The sequence below is a fragment of the Alligator sinensis genome, unplaced genomic scaffold, assembly GCF_000455745.1.
Source record: "Alligator sinensis unplaced genomic scaffold, ASM45574v1 scaffold1336_1, whole genome shotgun sequence".
In the NCBI taxonomy this organism is placed as follows: Eukaryota; Metazoa; Chordata; order Crocodylia; family Alligatoridae; genus Alligator; species Alligator sinensis.
In genome coordinates, this window is record NW_005843037.1 from 305,419 (window position 1) to 322,085 (window position 16,667).

Genomic DNA, 16,667 nt, shown 5'->3' on the forward strand with positions numbered 1-16,667 from the left:
AGGGAAATAATACCACCATTCTGAATATTAATTATTGTTTGTAAAGCACCCAAATACTATAGTGATGAACACTTCAAAACGGCCCATGGGGAAATGAATACATTTGTATTCAGTGCAAAGTTGCAATATTGTTTATTAAAGATATTGGAGTTTGACTTTGCCACCTCATGTTATTTTAACATTTTTAAGAAACGCCATGTGTACTTAGTGTGTATACACACACACACACACACACACACACACACACACACGAAACTGTTTCAGAGGAGGAATATTTCAAAAGGGCAGAAGCAATTACATTACAGTTACTGTGTGTGAACAAGCTGGGAACGGTACAAATGTAGCTAAACTGTGCCAACCTTAACGCACTTCATCCAGTGTTAACTCTGGAGTGGCTTTGCTACATTTGTATCATTCCTGGCTTGTTCACACACAACAGTTAGAATGTAATGACTGTTGCCCTTTTGAAACATTCCCCTTTTTAGACAGTTTCAGATGTCCAAACACATTGAGGCACAGATACAGGAGAACTGCTGAGGAAAGACACCACCTCTCTGAAATGGTGTCCTTACCAGAATTCCCCGTCTTCTGCAATGTTGTGCTGCAGTCGGATTTTCTCTGATTTGTCAATTAAATTCCATTCGTCTGACCTGCAAGAGAAAAAAATGGGTATTTTGTCTTGGCAACACACAAGTTGTTCAAAGACATTGCTACAGTTTTATTGCTAGCTTGGTGATATACAAAGCAAACTGTTGACACAATATGCATGTTTCACCTGTGAATGGAAAAGCTTTCTTTTCACAAGCTCTGAAATCATACTATACAGTTTGCCTCTTTTTGCCCCCTGTACATGCTGAAGTGGTTATAAAGTTTGGTTCACTTCTCTTATTTTGGCTTATCACCTTCATCATAGTTGGCATGTTCTTCCCTGCCCTCCCTTCAGACTTCCTCTTCTAATGTCTTTGATTTTCCTTTTCCTGTTTGTAGCACTTAGAAATCTGCGGAACTCTCATTGCTTTATTTGGGTCAGAGAGGAACATATTACATATTGAGAGAAACCCTATTTTTAGAGCCAAAGAGGTTCCTTTACATAAAACTGACTAAGAAGTCTCGTTTCTTCTTTCTGGCTCTCTCTCACTTATATCCCTTTCTTTCCTGCTATTCAGTTCTTTAAAGATGACCTTCCATTCCAGCTGTTAGTCTTGACTAAATTTCATGAGGAATGGATGTACAATTCAGTAAGCAGAGGAATTATTGGCTGAACTGATAAGTCATGCTTTTCTACCTCTCCCTTTCTTTAAGGCTTCTCTTCCTACTATCTTTCTATTTTTTTACAGTTCTTTCGGACCTAAGTTAACTCCCCAGTTAAGCACTCAATGCAGCCTACAGAACAATAGATATTTTAAACTTCCAAGTAAAGCTGGAGCCTAAATAAAGCATGTGGCTTATCCTGAGTCTTAGGACACAGTCAGAAAATGTAAAATGCATGCACGCACAGTTATGCTTTTTATTACTGCCTGTAAATTCTTAGGTTTGTCTTTCACTCACTTGTCACTCCAGGGTCCGTTCCATTCCACCTGTCCCCATGGGTTCCTTAGCCTCACCAGCCTTATCTTGTCCTCTTTAAATGCTGTCTTGTTGAAGAAGAAATCACAAAGAACTGTATAAGTTACTTAGCCTGGCATGGGCTTAGACGGGAATACACTTTCTGTTGAATCATTGGTGCAAGTCCATGCGGAGCAGAGGTTCTCAAACTGTGGTCCATGGACCACCACTGGTCCATGAGCTCCATTCAGGTGGTCTGCAGAAAGGTTGTGGAGCAATCGGGAATATCTGTACTTGTAAGGTAAGACTACTGATATTAAAATATGAGTTGTGTGCTTTGATTTGTAGAACAAAAAAAAATTTATTAAGTGGTCCACTGAGACCCTCAGCATTTTTCAAGTAGTCTGCAGAAAAAAAAGTTTGAAAACCACTGCCTTAGAGGTCTTCTACCCAGCCTGACCTTGATTAGTCTGAGAGATCTGATGGATTCCCAGCATGAGGTGATTTGGGTGCAAGTGTATGCTGTTCCCTTTGCACCAAAATATCCCTTAGTTGATCTTGCTGTCTATATATCTCCCACACACAGAGCCAAGACTTTTATGGGTTTTCTTTTCAAGAAATCTTCTACTTGTTTAATATTTATTTTGCTCACAAGCCACCTTATTTTCTCCCTGTCTTGATGGCAGTATGTGATGCTCGCTTCTCCTAAATCACCCTTATTATCTATAGGAAAGGATCTTGACTTACTTCTTCCACTGCTGTAACTGAATAGGCATGACCTTGGACCAGTCCAGAAGCCAGACGTGTTTCATACTGCATTGGCATTATGGTCTATAAAACATTAAATAAAAATAATAAGAGGCATTTCAGGCACAGGCACAGAAAAGAACCATGGAGATTAAGGCAGCCAATGTCTTTATTTTGTATTACATTAGGTCGCTAGACCACTTGGAAGGTGGAAAAAATGGTCACTTCTTACTATTTAATGGGAAGAATTTAAGAGCTAGAAGGGACTTATACATCATAGAATTCATTTATCTGCAAGGTTAGCTTATGGTCTCTCCCTGAGAGAGGCTGTACCAGATACAGAATAACTTAACAGGACCTGGTAGTTTCTCCATCATAAGAAGTTTTAAAATAAATACTGGAAGTTTTTCTTTAAAAGTGTGTTATAACTCTGCCACAAGATTTTGACTTCTTGTCTGAACTCCTGGGTAGAATTTTTTGGTCAGTGTTATATAGGAGGGCAGCCAAAAGAATTGAAATGGTCCTTTCTGGCCTTCAAATCTATGTGCATTTGTGGGAAGCTAGTGGATTACTTGGTGACAACCAACATATTAATGAGAAGCAAATAATTTAGAAAGGACAAAGAGAAACTGATGAAGCAAGGAGAACTAGATCTTAATACAGATCCTTGCTAGGCTTTATTGAATTACATTTTATAAGGTATATTGTGGAGTCTTTTACAATCAAATGCTGCAGAAAGCTGGGCTCATGGGAATATCTGCCTGGGATCTTAGGGCAAATGGGAAGAACAAAATGGTTGTAAAGCTGTATATAGAGGAGGAAATTTATGCAAAGTGCTGTATGTCTATAACAAGCAGCCCTATCATTCTCCTCTTACTATACTGCATAAGGTGCATGTGTTTCCATATATAATTCCAGTAGGAAAGTTAATATAGATAGAGATTGGACCATAGTTTCTTCAAAGCTTTTTCTCCCCTTTAGCCTAAGTTTTATGTTTGTGAAAGTAGCAGGCTAATCAGGATACAGAGAAACATAAGAGTTAAGGATAACACAAGCTGTCTCCTTCCTCAGTTTTTTTCAGTGCATCCCAGTCTCCACCTAACAGACAAGGGTAACAAGGTACAGCAATTTAGATTTCATGCCCTATTCCCAGAAATAAGTGGCTGGAGTACCCTACCATTTTAAAGTATACTAATAATTCCCAAAGTCCAATATCTGATCAGGTAGTGAGAGCCTGCCTGGAAACTCTTCCCTTCATCACTGAGATGACTGAATATGTATCTCAATGCATAGTCATACAAAGAATCTTATTCATGAACACAGTAGTGTGTTAAGGAGGAATTCAAACCAAATCTTAGATCTGAACACTTCACAATCTTTGGTCACGTTCAGATTTTCATCTGCATGTTGTGGGTCTGGGAAATTTCTAGTCCAGATATACTTTCTGATAGTATCACAAAGATGTATACTCCGAAAGGTATCAATCAGAAAGGGGCAGGCAATTATTTTGGGCAGAGGGCTGCTTACTGAGTTTTGGCAAGGTGTTCATGGCCGCATGGGTAGCCACACCCCTTGACAGATGCCCCGCCCCCTGGTCACCATTTTGGGACCAGAAGTCCCACCCTCTTAACCTCTGACCTTTGCAACCAGAAGGCCCTCCCCTTACCCCTGGAAGTACTCCTTTGGGGAAGAGGGTTTGCCATCTTAAGGGGAAAAACCCCCAAATTATATACTAAAAATCAAACACCCATAATCATATATTTTAATTTAGTTTTAAAAATATATTTTTGATCTGATTTGTGTGCATTTGTACTGTATATGTAGAAGTGATTGCATAAAAGCTCAAAATGCAGTTGTACTTGTATATTGTGTGGTGTGCATGGGAAATGACCTGGGCAGAGGATGGGGAGGTGGCTCTGCTGCTTGCTCCTAGGAAAGGCAGCAGATCACCTTCTTCCTGGGTAACCCCAACTGGGTCTCCCTGGGCCCCTACCTGCACAGCCCCTTCCCCTGCAGGGTCGTCCAGTGCCCCAACCCCATCCAATCGTCACAACCCTACTCCCCCCCATACAAATTAAATTTAAACATGTAAATTAAGTTTAAATCTGTAAATTATACAGTTTGCAGGTCCACAATATAAAAAGGTTGAGAACCCCTGCCATAGACCTCGGCTAGCCCACTCCCCATGTTCCTAGCACCCCACTCGGGGCCCCATAGGCACCAGGCTCCTGCACGCCTGCTCACTTCCACTGACAGGTGGGGCTGGGAACAAGTGGACATGCAGCAGGGTCTAGAGTGGGCAGCAGGAGCTCAGGGTCCCAGCTGGCTGCGGCTCTATGGAGTCAGGCAATCTCCCCCTTCTCCCTGCTGGCATAGTGCAACCGGGCTCCATAGACCCCTTCCAGCCCATGTCCTGTGCTCCTGCCACCCCAATCTGGGCCCTGCCAGTGCTAGCCCTGGGAAACCTGAAAACCCACTCGCTTCCACTACCCCCCGCCCCTACCATCATTTTCCCCACCTTCCTGCCTGCCCCTCCACCCCTTCTTACCTGAATTTCCCGCTCAGAGCAGGGAGGCGTGAACAGCCCCACAGTCCCAGGCCAGAACCCCCTTTCGCAGACAGCTGGGGCAGATAAATATTTATTTTCTAAATTTTTTTAGAGGCTCTGTTGGCCAGATAGAATGGCCTGGTGGGCTGCATCCAGCCCACGGGGCCATATTTTGCCCACCCCTGAGTCAGTGCATCTACATATGCAGTAAATGTGACACAATAAACTCTGAGAAGCGCTTTGTGAGTGCTGTGTCTGCATGAGTGCCCGGGACTGCAGCACTTTGAACTGGGGTGAAGCAGTCCTGGGTTCATAAGCAACTGGGGGGGGGCGGGGGGAGGGGGCACATGCCCCCCCGACAGGGCCGTCCCCACTGCCACCACTGCCAGTGGCCTCTGCGGGTGCTCCCAGCCCCGTCCCCACCACTGGCTTCTGTGGGTCCCTCCCCAGACTCAGGAGGCACCAGTCATCCATGCCAGACCTGGCTGAGGGCACTGGGGGTCAGCCCTGGGTTCCAGTGGCATTGGGTGGCAGAGGGGCTGGGAGGAGCTGGGGGGCTGGCTGGGCTGACTGGACCCAATTTGCACCTTGCGGTCACCATCTACACATGGATTTTATTGCACTTAATGACACTGTTGTAAGATAGTACTGTCCCCAACAGTACTATGATATGGTAGAGTTAGTTTACTGTGCCCTAATACTGGTATGAGTAGATGGTGATGCTTTACTGCAGAGCTAATTAGTCAACTGCAGTAAAGCACACATATAGATGCACCCTGTGGCCGCACGCAGATGAGCATGGCCATGCAGTATGGGGTGCTGCAGACATGTCTGCAGCACCACATACCACACATTCAGCTGTTCTTTGCGCTGCAAGGTAGCAGCATGGGGAAAGGGGAGTGGGGGTTGACCCTGGGATATTCAGGGGTCAAAAAAATTCAAGCCAAAAAAGAAAGTGAAGTGGCACACACAGGGGCAGCATGCGCTGCTCAAAATCGGAGTCTGCCTGGCTGGAGCCACACTCCAGCTGCCAGCCAGGCTCTAAGCAGCAGGATTGCCACTGCTGCCACCCCAGGAAGTCCCCAGGGCCCCAGATAATGCTGCAGGGGCCAGCCCAGTGCTGGCACCAGCCTTCCCTACCGCACCTGGGGTAACCTGTCACATGCCAGAGGGCGCATGGCACAGGTGTTCCCCGGGGAAAACTAGCAGCAGCACAAGGTGTGCCGCTGCTTCTTGCCCTGGGGAAACAAATGTCCAAGCTCATGTGGACATGGCCTGTGTGGCTCCAGATTTGAAACTGGAGCATGCAAGCAGTGACATAATACCTCATTGTGTTCTGCCCCCTCACAAACCCTAGGCTTTTCACACTAATTTGGAGGGATAGCTGAAAGTAACTGTTTTTTAATTGGTTAGTAAGAATCAGTGCGTGAATTAAAACATTAAAAAGCATTAATACTGAATCACAAAATGTACTTTGTTAATTTATTTTTACCACTGTAGTTTAGTTAATTGGTTTACGGCAACATCTTCTATTGCACTAGTATATTTTCTATGGTATATGGAGTCATATTAACATAAGTCGTAGTCAATTTTTGCTGAGGTGCCAGAATGGCAGTTTTTCTATGTGGAATAAGAAGCAGCTAATGCATATGTATTATAAACATGAGACCCAGTACTATACCCTATAATTCTCTTAACTTTATATGTTCCTGAGCTATTATATTGTATGCATTAAAGTGCCTTATATATGTAATTCCTATTGATTTACTTGCATTACTTACTTAATTTTTGCATTCCCATTTCCTAATAACAAATTAGAGAGGATGTGTTCTCAACAGTTTCTGTCCAACTGAGTATCGAGAGTGTGATGCTAAAGAGGTTAAGTTCATCTTCCATCTCCTGAGAGAGACTTTGCGGAGGTATAAACATGCTTGTTGTCCTGGCAATTAGTAACCCAGGAACCTGACATGCTTTTAGTTCCAAAGTTGAGGATATCCATTTATTGGAAATAGAACAAACTGAAAGCAAGATTATAGCATATATAGTTTACAGTGGATACAGGTTATTGCTGGAAATAAAACTAAAGCTCAAGTGAACAAACTTATAAATAGAAAAATAAATTGGAGATTTTTGCCTTCTAATCTACCCATTGATCACTAAAAGATTACTGCATGACCTTGTTAAAAATCATACTATGCCTGTTTGATAACAGATCTGAAAAGGAAAGATGGGCAGAGGTGGAAATGGAGAGTTAGTCATGTTACACAGGCAGATTGTCAGGTACCATAGTGATAAGCCACAAACCTACATAAAACAGAATTAATCTAAACCTTTTCCATTATTTTCCTTCTATCCCTTTTTCTTCTTTCTCTTTTTTTTTCCTTGGTTTTAATTTTCTTCTTCTCTAACAACCGTTTCTCTTCCTCTTCATGTCTCCTCCTCTATGCTTCTCCCCTCACCCTTCCTCTTTTAAAGTTTTAACTTGTCATGCTGCTCCTGCCACTAGTACACTGCTCCTCATCTCTGCTGAACTGACTCTTCTGCAGACAGCACTTCTTGCCTACTGTCTAGCCAGTACCATGACTTTTGGTGGTGCTGGCTTAGCGGTGTAGCAGCAGCTACCAAACTAGATCAAGCAAAAAAAAAAAATCATAAGGCTAGGGACAGGCATTCAAAAAGCCTGAGCCTGAATTGATTCAATCTTTGCAGGTTAGTCTAACCTGGCTAGGCTAAATCACTTTGTAACTGCACAGATATCCCAGACTTGCAGGCACATGCCTGTAGTGGCTCAGGCTAGAAGCTGGGGGGCGCTAGAGCAGCCCTCCCTTTCCTTGTACAGTACTGAGATGAGGGGGACCATGGCCAGGCCCCTGCAGGATGCTCTGATTAGTCCACCAGGGGCTAATAACAGGGGCTAATTAGGGGATGATAACAGTGTTTATCACCCCCTAATTCAGTGTTTATCACCTCATTAAGAAAACAATAGAGGGACATTACTGGCTATCTGTTGATTCTACTTGTTGATTCAGCATGGACCATAGCCAGCATGTGGTCTGCTAGCTAATACACAGACACCTCCTCAGCAAGGCTTGGAGCGGGGTGGGGAGGGGGGGTGGATTCCTGCTTAGCAGGGAGTGGTGAGGGGGAGGGGAGGAGCAAACAACTCTTCTTAAACAGCTTTTCCAAGGAAGGACATTAAGCTACCTGTTGATTAGCTCCAAAATGCCTGTCTGCCTGTCGTCTCCCACAGCACGGATTGTAATCAGCATGTGATCTGCTAACTAATGCTGAGGTGTCTGCATAAGGCAGAAGGGAGGGGGGAAGAATCCCTGCTTAGCAGGGAGAACCCAGGCAGATGCTGCTGTGCCTGCAAGTCTGTGCTGAGCTACAGCCAGAGAGCAGAGGGGAGGGGCTAGCCCCGCCGGGGGGGGGGGAGCCCAGCTCCCAGAGCCTGGGGAGCAGAGAGCCCAGCTCAGAGAGCATGCTGGGATGCTGGGGGTGTCTGGTTTATCTTAAACCAGCAAGGGGTCTGGGACAGACATTGCATAAACCAGCTTCAGCCAAATCAGTTAAGTCTAATACTACATTCAACCAGGTTTATCTCAAATTGGTTTCAGCCATTTTCAAACTGGTTTATGTGCACTGAACATCTGTTCTTTTACAGGTTTAAACCAGTTCTGATAACTTAAACTGGTTTATGTCTAATGTCTGTCCCTAGCCTAAAGGACTGTACCACACAAGAACATTATACTAGGGGAAGATAAATGGGGCAATTTGGACAGTTTATATCTTGCAAAACAGGAGAGTACTTCCCTAAGAAATTGCATCATTTTGGCTTTTAGTAAGACTTAAAATTGACGTGAAAGCAGGAAATTTTGTTTTCTCTCTCTTCTCTTCTCTGCATTTACAAGAGATCTTGTGACCAAAAGTTTTAGGCTTCATAATATTTTCTCACATAAATAAGCAGGAATAATTTAATCTACCACTGAAATGCAGAACCCTAAGGAGTGATACAGGACAAGTATTTAACACTGAGATGAGATAAGACACCAAGTCTCTCTTTAGAACTTTCTAAACCCCTTAATGTTTTAAATTTGCAACTTTTCTAGCATCCCTGACTTCTTTTTTGGAGCGTTCCTTGATTTTTTTTCACCCCACTGGATATTTGTATTCTGACTTCTGTCATCACTCTTCAAGTCCTTAATATGCTACACACACACAGATATTTTTTTTTTCTAAGTGACGACATTAAAAGATGGTAATCTCATCTGGAATTGTTCCATGCATCTCTCTTCCATTACCCCAGCTCCCTCTAAGGAGCCTTCTACCTATGTGCAGAATTTATACCACTCCTAAAATTAAATGAAATCTATAGGAGATTTACCCAGTAATATAGCTAGGGGTAGGTGAGAGGGGCATCCACCCTGGGCACCAAGTTAGGAAGGGCACTGGAATTGCCCCTGACCTCCACAGAAGCCGTGTCGTGGCAGGAACTTTAAACAGTCCTGGCTGCTGCTGCTTTTAAGAGCAACAGAACCGGGGTAAGCAAAGCACACATAACAGCAGCAGTTCAGCCAGGACTGCATAGAACAGGGGTGGACAAAATGTGTCCTGGGTGCTGGATGCGGCTCGCCAGGCCATTCTATCTGGCCTGTGGGGCCCCTAAAAAATTTAGAAAATAAATATTAATCTGCCCTGGGCTGCTTGTCATGCGGCCCTCGATGGCTTGCCAAAACACAGTAAGCAGCCCTCTGCCCAAAATAATTGCCCGCCTCGGCTTAGAAGTTCCTGGCTAGGTAAGGCTGCTGCCCCATTGCCCCCTCGCTCCCCTCACTTTTGGGCCTGCACCCTCTCCTCCTTCCTAATAAAGACACTATTAATGAATCCACACATCATTTTGCTTGCACAAAACTTCCCAATTCCTTACGTAAAATAGGCCACAAAAATCACTAGCTACTTGGTGTAGCAGGCTCACCTTTCAGAGCTTGGGTCCCACAGGGGAAAGACGTTTGGGGCAGGCAAACCCAGAGAAGGGGCTGGGTGAGCAGCACCCCCTCCTAGTCAAGACCCTAAGGGGAGGGGCCCCTGGTGCTTCCTGGACACCCCACAAGGGACCCCATTGGAAGGAGGACTATCTTTTGCCATGAGTCAGGGACTATATTAAGGAATAGGTGTTATTAAGATTGTTCCCATTTGCGCCTTATATTTTGTAATTGAAATGTTGTATTGTGTTGATGCTGCTGAGATTGTTTTATTGTGATGGATAAATAGTGTTATTTAGGGTTTGACCTTGGTTATTGGTTAATGTTCACTGTGTAAATATATGCATATGATATTTAGTTTTATGTTCATGTATATTATAACTTAATAAATTGTATATAGTTAAGAACTTTGGGCTTGGGCTAACTCTATAGAGGAAAGAGGGATCTGCTTGAAATTCTGGCATCCCTCTCACAGCACCCCCTCCTGCCTACCCATCCCATCCAACTGAGAATAGGGCATACCCTTGGGTGTACCTGGGTTACATTTGTATGCAAAAATTGTGAATTTTTACACAAGCAAATGAATGCATCTGCACCTTTTGTGGGTGCATTAATGGAAGTCAGCCAAAAACCTGTCTAAATACTACTTAGTTAAAAGTGACTTGAACATTGACCAATACTGCTAATGGGAGAGCTTGAGCACAGACTTCCTAACAAGTTTTTGTAATTTGGCTCCCAGTTTCTATGTCTCTCTAGTAGTAGCAAGCTGTTCAGCTGAGTTTCAGATAGTTTCTGTCTGTGATGTTAGCTAACAGATGTTTCTCTAGATGTTAATGAAGTTTTTAAGGTGAACTGTCAGTTACTGTGTCTGAAAGGGCTGAAACAATTTAGTACCTAACAAGCTCAAAACTTTAGAACAAATCTTTAGTTATCTCAAGCTGATATGCCTAACCTGCTTCAGTGCCTTAAGGGCATAAAAACTCCGATTCTCTGCTTTTCTAACTAGCATGATTACAAGGAGAATAATTGCAAAGTAAGAAGCAAAGGTTCAGTCATTGTTTGAGGCATACAAACCCAGGCTGGCCTTTCATCTGTGCCTTGGTAGTCTACATCAGAGTGGGTCATCTGTGCGTTATCCAAATTCTTCACCATTCGAGCAATTAATTCCCCAATATCACTTTGAGGCGCACTCCCATAGGAAAAACCCAAATGGTCCTAGTACAGAAAATAAGAGAAGGAAGTAAAGCAGAGAGAATGGAAGAGGGGAAAGGGAAAGTGAAAACAGAAAGATAAGAAGCTGACCAAAATAAGGACAACTTTAATTAGATAACATGAGACAACTGAAGTTGCAGGTAGAGAATCTGTTCTTTTATTTAGAGGCCAGTGACCATAGTGCTGGTCCTGTTCCTCCATAGTGGATAGCTCTTGCTGAGACTGGCTATGCTTCCAATTAGGCTGTGATGCAACCAATCCTATACAAAACTCCAAGAGAAACTGGAGTTTCATGTAATCAAAGGGTACACAGCTCCACCTACTTGCTAGAAGCCACAGGTTGCTCCCCCTCTTCAACCCACCTTTCTTACTTTTTACTTCTATTCCACTCCTGTGAGAACAGTTCAGTCTCTTTCCAAAAAAGTAGAGATGTGTTGTTGTACCTATGATGCCCAGACCTGAAGAATTGCCCTTCTACCCAAAAGCTTGTATAACATTTCTCCTAATTATACATGCAGTCCAAAACAAAAAAAAATCACAAAAAACCCCTTCCTTCCAAAAAGATATGGCAGCTTCCTATCTGCTTATTCTCCTTCAGGGAAGTGAAATTGCATCACCATGCAATGGAATCACATCATGATACAAAGCCATGTCTATAAGTGAGATTGAGCTCACCAACACTTGTAAACTTCCTCCTCCTTCTCTATTTTAACTCCTGCAACTAATGGTTCTGGAGAATGTTAGGAAAAACTGCTTAACGAGAACAGGTTGTGTATAAAATAATTAATTTGATGCCTCTTCCTTTTGCTCTCCATCCATTTGATCTTTTTTGACTTTAAGGAGATGAAAGCTTCAGAAATACTGTGTTGAATACAGCTGTTGTACATGTCCTCAAATCCAGCCTTTTGAAAGTATTATGTTAACATTAATAAGGCTGTTCTTACAGTGCCCCTATGATGAAGGTGTTATCAAACCCAGGTGCAGGGAAGTAAAATGTCTTGTCCCAAGGCAAGGAGCTGAGCCCAGACCTGAAAATTGCTGTGCATGACAGTCTCTTTCCCCTGTGGAGCACTGCTGAACTCAGTAGAGGTCTATTTGGACCTAAAAGTCCACTGGTACAGAGCAGCTTGCAGGATTTGGTTCTGGAGTAACATCATCATGAAGTAAACCCACATTTCTTGTCTTACCTCCCCCTCCCTCTCCCTGGATATACTCCAACAATCAACAAACAGCACTTCTTTCCTTATTTCTCTTGGGGCAAAATATGAAGTTTTAATTTTAAGCCATATTTCAATTAAATCCAATTGACTGCAACTAGGAATTGACCTAAATATGGACTCTTAGGGTGCATCCAGACAACCACGGATGTGTGGTATGTGATGCGGTGCCACACACCACACATGCAGGAATTCCCTGAGCTTTTACTTGGCAGTGTGTGGGAGGTTGGGGGGGGGGGGGTGACCACAGGAGATCCTGGGGAAACCCACACCAAAAAAAAAGCAGGGTGGTGCATGTGTTGGCAGTGCACGCCACCCAAAACCAGAGCCTGGCCAGCCACCATAGCCATGTTCTGGCTGCAGTCCTGGGGAGTCCCCAGATCCCCAGGTAAGGCACAGTTGCTGGCCCCAGCCTCCCTTACCCCACCCAGAGTAACCTGCCTCATGCCAGAGCGTGCATGGCATGGGTGTTCCCTAGAGAAATGAACCACCACACTTGTCTGGACACGCCCTTTCTGTTCACTTTTCCCCAGTACAGAGCCAGTAATATGGATGAAATTCCTGCCCTTCCTGGTTTAGTTTCAGATCTAGCTAAGCTCCTCTTCCTCTGCATATAGATTTTGGCAATTTAGCAAAGCACTTAGAAAACAGTTTAGAAATTTTTTTAAAATTCAAAGACTCCCTCTCCTCTGCAGTTCAATATGATGCATCAATTGGTGCACCTCCAGTAAAACCAAGGAAGTGATTCTTCCGCTGTACTTAGCACTGGTGAGACTGCAGTTAGAGTACTGTGTCCAGTTCTGGGTGCTGCACTTCAACAAGGACATGGTAAAGCTCGAGAGAGTCAAGAGAAGAAAAACCTGTATGATCAGACACTTGCACGGCAAGCCATACGAGGAAAGGCTGAGGGATCTGGGACTCTTCAACCTGAAAAGAGAAAGCTGGGGGGGGACTTGGTAGCAGCTTACTGCTATGCCAGGGGCATACATCAAGGGCTCAGTGAACAATTGTTCAACAGGACACCCTTGGGGAAGACCAGGAGCAATGGTCACAAACTCCTGGAAAACCATTTCAGACTCAATATTAGGAAAAACTTCTTCAGAGTCAGGGTGTCCAGACTGTGGAATAAGCTCCCTCCAGAGGTGGTACAATCACCTACCCTGGAAATCTTCAAGAGGAGACTGGACAGTCACCTTGCTGGGGTAACCTGACCCCCAGTTATCTTTCCTGCCTGGTACAGGGGGCTGGACCTAATGATCTTCTGAGGTCCCTTCTAGCCTTACAATCTACAAATCTATAAGTTTGTCTGCAAGGTTCACATGGACTTACATCAATGGAGCTGGCCATGAGCGATCCCCTGTCAATAGCGTGTTTCATGATTTTGTATATGTCTCTGGGTGCATCCTTTATCTCATAGAACTCTGTCACTCCTCCTGTGAAATCCTCCATGGCCTCTGTGGTGTTGCCTCCTTTTAAAGCCTCATAGGACCCATGGAGTCTCGATAAGGAGAAAAAGAAGTTATATTATGAGGAATTCTTGTTACAATTCTTCCTCTTGGTGAAGGTCATGCTCAAAGTTTTAATAATATGAATCAACTAAATACTTAGATAAAAATATTTTTAATAACAAGCTGTTTGTACTGATAAACAGCAGATCAAACTCTGAAATGTTTTTATTATTCTTGTCCCAAAAGTTGAAGCCACTAGAGTAAGCTACGTGAAAATTACATAAAAATGTTTGCACCTAACATATTCAAAGGGAGATGGATGCCTGCAAGAGAAGTCCAACTACATTCTCCATGATTACTTTCAAGATCATTGCATTGACTTATTTACGTAGAAGTCATGTTCCCTCCCAACCAGTGGTACACACTTTGAGGCTGCTATATGTGTATTGCAAGCTCTAAGCATTCCTTTACTTTGCATAGGCCTTTTCCAGCAGAGCGCTCCAGAATTCATTGCGTTGAGAGGATTTGGTGAAGATCAGGTGGTTGTTATATGTCGGTAAGTAATCATCAATGACAACGTCCACCCAGTTTCCATAGCGCCAGAACTGAATAAAGGCAACCAGAAACATTTATTAGTGCATCTAAGGGAGGGAACTCTAGTTTCAGAACTATAACAAGACTATGAGGCAAGGAAAGTCCCAAAGCTAACTAATCAATACTATGAATTTTGTACCTTTCCTAAATATTGTATTGTACTGTAGGTCTCTGCTATGTCCTTGAGGCTTCATTTTTTCCCCACAAGTGCCAAGTACCTCCCATTACAGTTTATGTATTAGGGCTGTGGATGCTCTACCATTGGAGCTTAGAAGGCTAAGAAATGTAATATTTATTGATAAATTCACTTGCCCAGCCCATTTTACTATCTACCACCCCATCCATTTTAATCCACTCCACATTTTCTTGACCTCCTGGTCTCTCCTACCTAATTTCTGGTGTCTCTAATCTGCTCCTCCTTCCTTTGGACCAGTTGCGGGTCCTTCACAATCTTGCAAACTTGCTCCTTTCCAAACACTGCAAAAATTGCTAAGGCTGCATTTACTGCTCTGTGCGGCAGGAGCATGGAGGATGCTTGCACTGCACTAGCTTTCAGATAAAGGGTGTGAGTTAGTGCAAACAGGGAAGTAGGGGAAATATTGTGAAGAGATATCTATTAGGGCTGTGCAAAATTTTGCCACCAGTTTTGTTTTGACCCATTTCGAGATCAAAACAGCAACAATGAAATAGAACAGATATAGTTGAAACAGCCTTGAAACAAAATGAAGCAAGTCGAAACGTTTCGCCGTTTCAGTGCTGTTTCAACATTTTGCCCATAGGGTATAATGGGGAAGGTTGAAACAGACTATAACTTTATCATTTCTGGCTTGATTTGGATGAAAGTTGCAAGAATGGTAGCCCCTTCAGAGGGCATGAAGCCTACCAAGCTTAAAGGAGATAGGTGCAGGGGGTTCAGGGAAACTGCACCCCAAAATTTTGAAAGCAAAACTTGTGTCACGTTTGTGTGTTAAGCCACAGCGGGGTCAAAACTGCAGGCATGTTAGCTCTTGCTGAGGCCACAAAGTCTGCCAAGTTTTAAGAAGATAGATGCAGGGGTTTGGGGGAAACTGCACCCCAAATTCTTGAAAGCAAAACTCATGTCACATGTATGTATTAAGTGGGGTCAAAACTGCAGGCATGCTAGCCTCTGTGGAGGCCACAAGGCAGGCTTGCTAGCCTCTGTGGAGGCCACAAAGCCTGCCAAGTTTCAAGGAGATAGTTTCCACCAAACCCCTGCACCTATCTCAAGCTGCGGACAAGCAAAACCGATAACACGGGTGACACTGCGTGCGTTAAGGTGCAGCAGGGTGAAAGCTGCAGGGAAAGCTGCCCTGCTGTGGCTACAAAGCCTGTCAGCTTTCAAGGAGATTGGTGCAGGGGCTTCTGGGTTCTGGGGCCCTGCATCCTTAGTTGCTGACAGGCAAAACTCATGACATGGGTGCTTGTGCAACTGACTGTGTCTGTCTCGGGACAGAAGCAGTTTCTGGCTCTGTGTCGATTCTTTCCTCTCCTTAGTCTGTGGTTTTGTAGGTGTTAATCCTTGCTCATTAACTCATTATCCTAGCTAGCCACTGTGTTACACAATCAATCACAATTCACTCAGGGACGAGCTCAATACACAGCTTTCACTCTGCTGCACCTGAACACACACAGTGTCACCCATGTCATGAGTTTTCCTTGTCCGTAGCTTGAGGTACAGTTTCCCCCAAACCCCTGCACCTATTTCCTTGAAACTTGGCAGGCTTTGTGGCCTCTGCAGGGGCTAGCACGCCTGCAGTTTTGACCCCATTGCAGCTTAACACATACACGTGACGCAAGGTTTGCTTTCAAAACTTAGGTGCAGAGAGTTTGGGGAAAGTGCACCCAATCTCCTTTAAACTTGTCAGGCTTCATGCCCTCTGAAGGGAATACCATTTCTGCAAGTTTCATCCAAATCAAGCCAGAAATGACAAAGTAATAGGCTGTTTTGTTCTTTCCCATTATATCCTATGGGTGAACCGTCGAAACAGTCTCGCCCATTTCAAGGGAATGGAATGGAACAGCTGTTTCGAATCAAAACAAAATTTGAAATGAAATGCTGTGCTGTCAAAGCATCGAAACGCTGGTTGAAACAGAACGCTGACATTTCACACAGCCCTAATATCTATGTTTAGCAGTATATAAAACAGTGATGATGGTAGAAATACAGATGCTTGAACAAATTCCCTCATGCAATATACCTACCTCAGGATGGAGTCAAGAGGTAGGATTATGGAAAGAAAGAAGACAATCAATCAGCTTGTGGATGTCTTTAAGGGAGACCAACAATCTGAGGGACTAAAAATAGGTCCCCTTGGCAGCTAACAGCAAATCTATATTCCATGAAGTGGAACAG

The 16,667-nt window shown here is 43.8% G+C and overlaps 1 protein-coding gene across 6 annotated transcripts in view; it reads right to left on the bottom strand.

Annotated features, from left to right (window-relative positions):
- CAPN3 (calpain 3) overlaps nt 1-16,667 on the bottom strand; it is a 65,521-nt gene that overhangs the window by 24,854 nt on the left and 24,000 nt on the right. For all 6 annotated transcript variants that reach the window (XM_014526392.2, XM_006036905.2, XM_025193340.1 and 3 more), the window contains exons 4-9: nt 14,171-14,304; nt 13,581-13,749; nt 10,897-11,037; nt 2,293-2,376; nt 1,549-1,634; nt 573-650 (exon numbers count right to left, since the gene is read on the bottom strand). In XM_014526392.2, the coding sequence (XP_014381878.1) occupies nt 573-650; nt 1,549-1,634; nt 2,293-2,376; nt 10,897-11,037; nt 13,581-13,749; nt 14,171-14,304 (692 nt within the window). The remainder of the gene's footprint in view (nt 1-572; nt 651-1,548; nt 1,635-2,292; nt 2,377-10,896; nt 11,038-13,580; nt 13,750-14,170; nt 14,305-16,667) is intronic.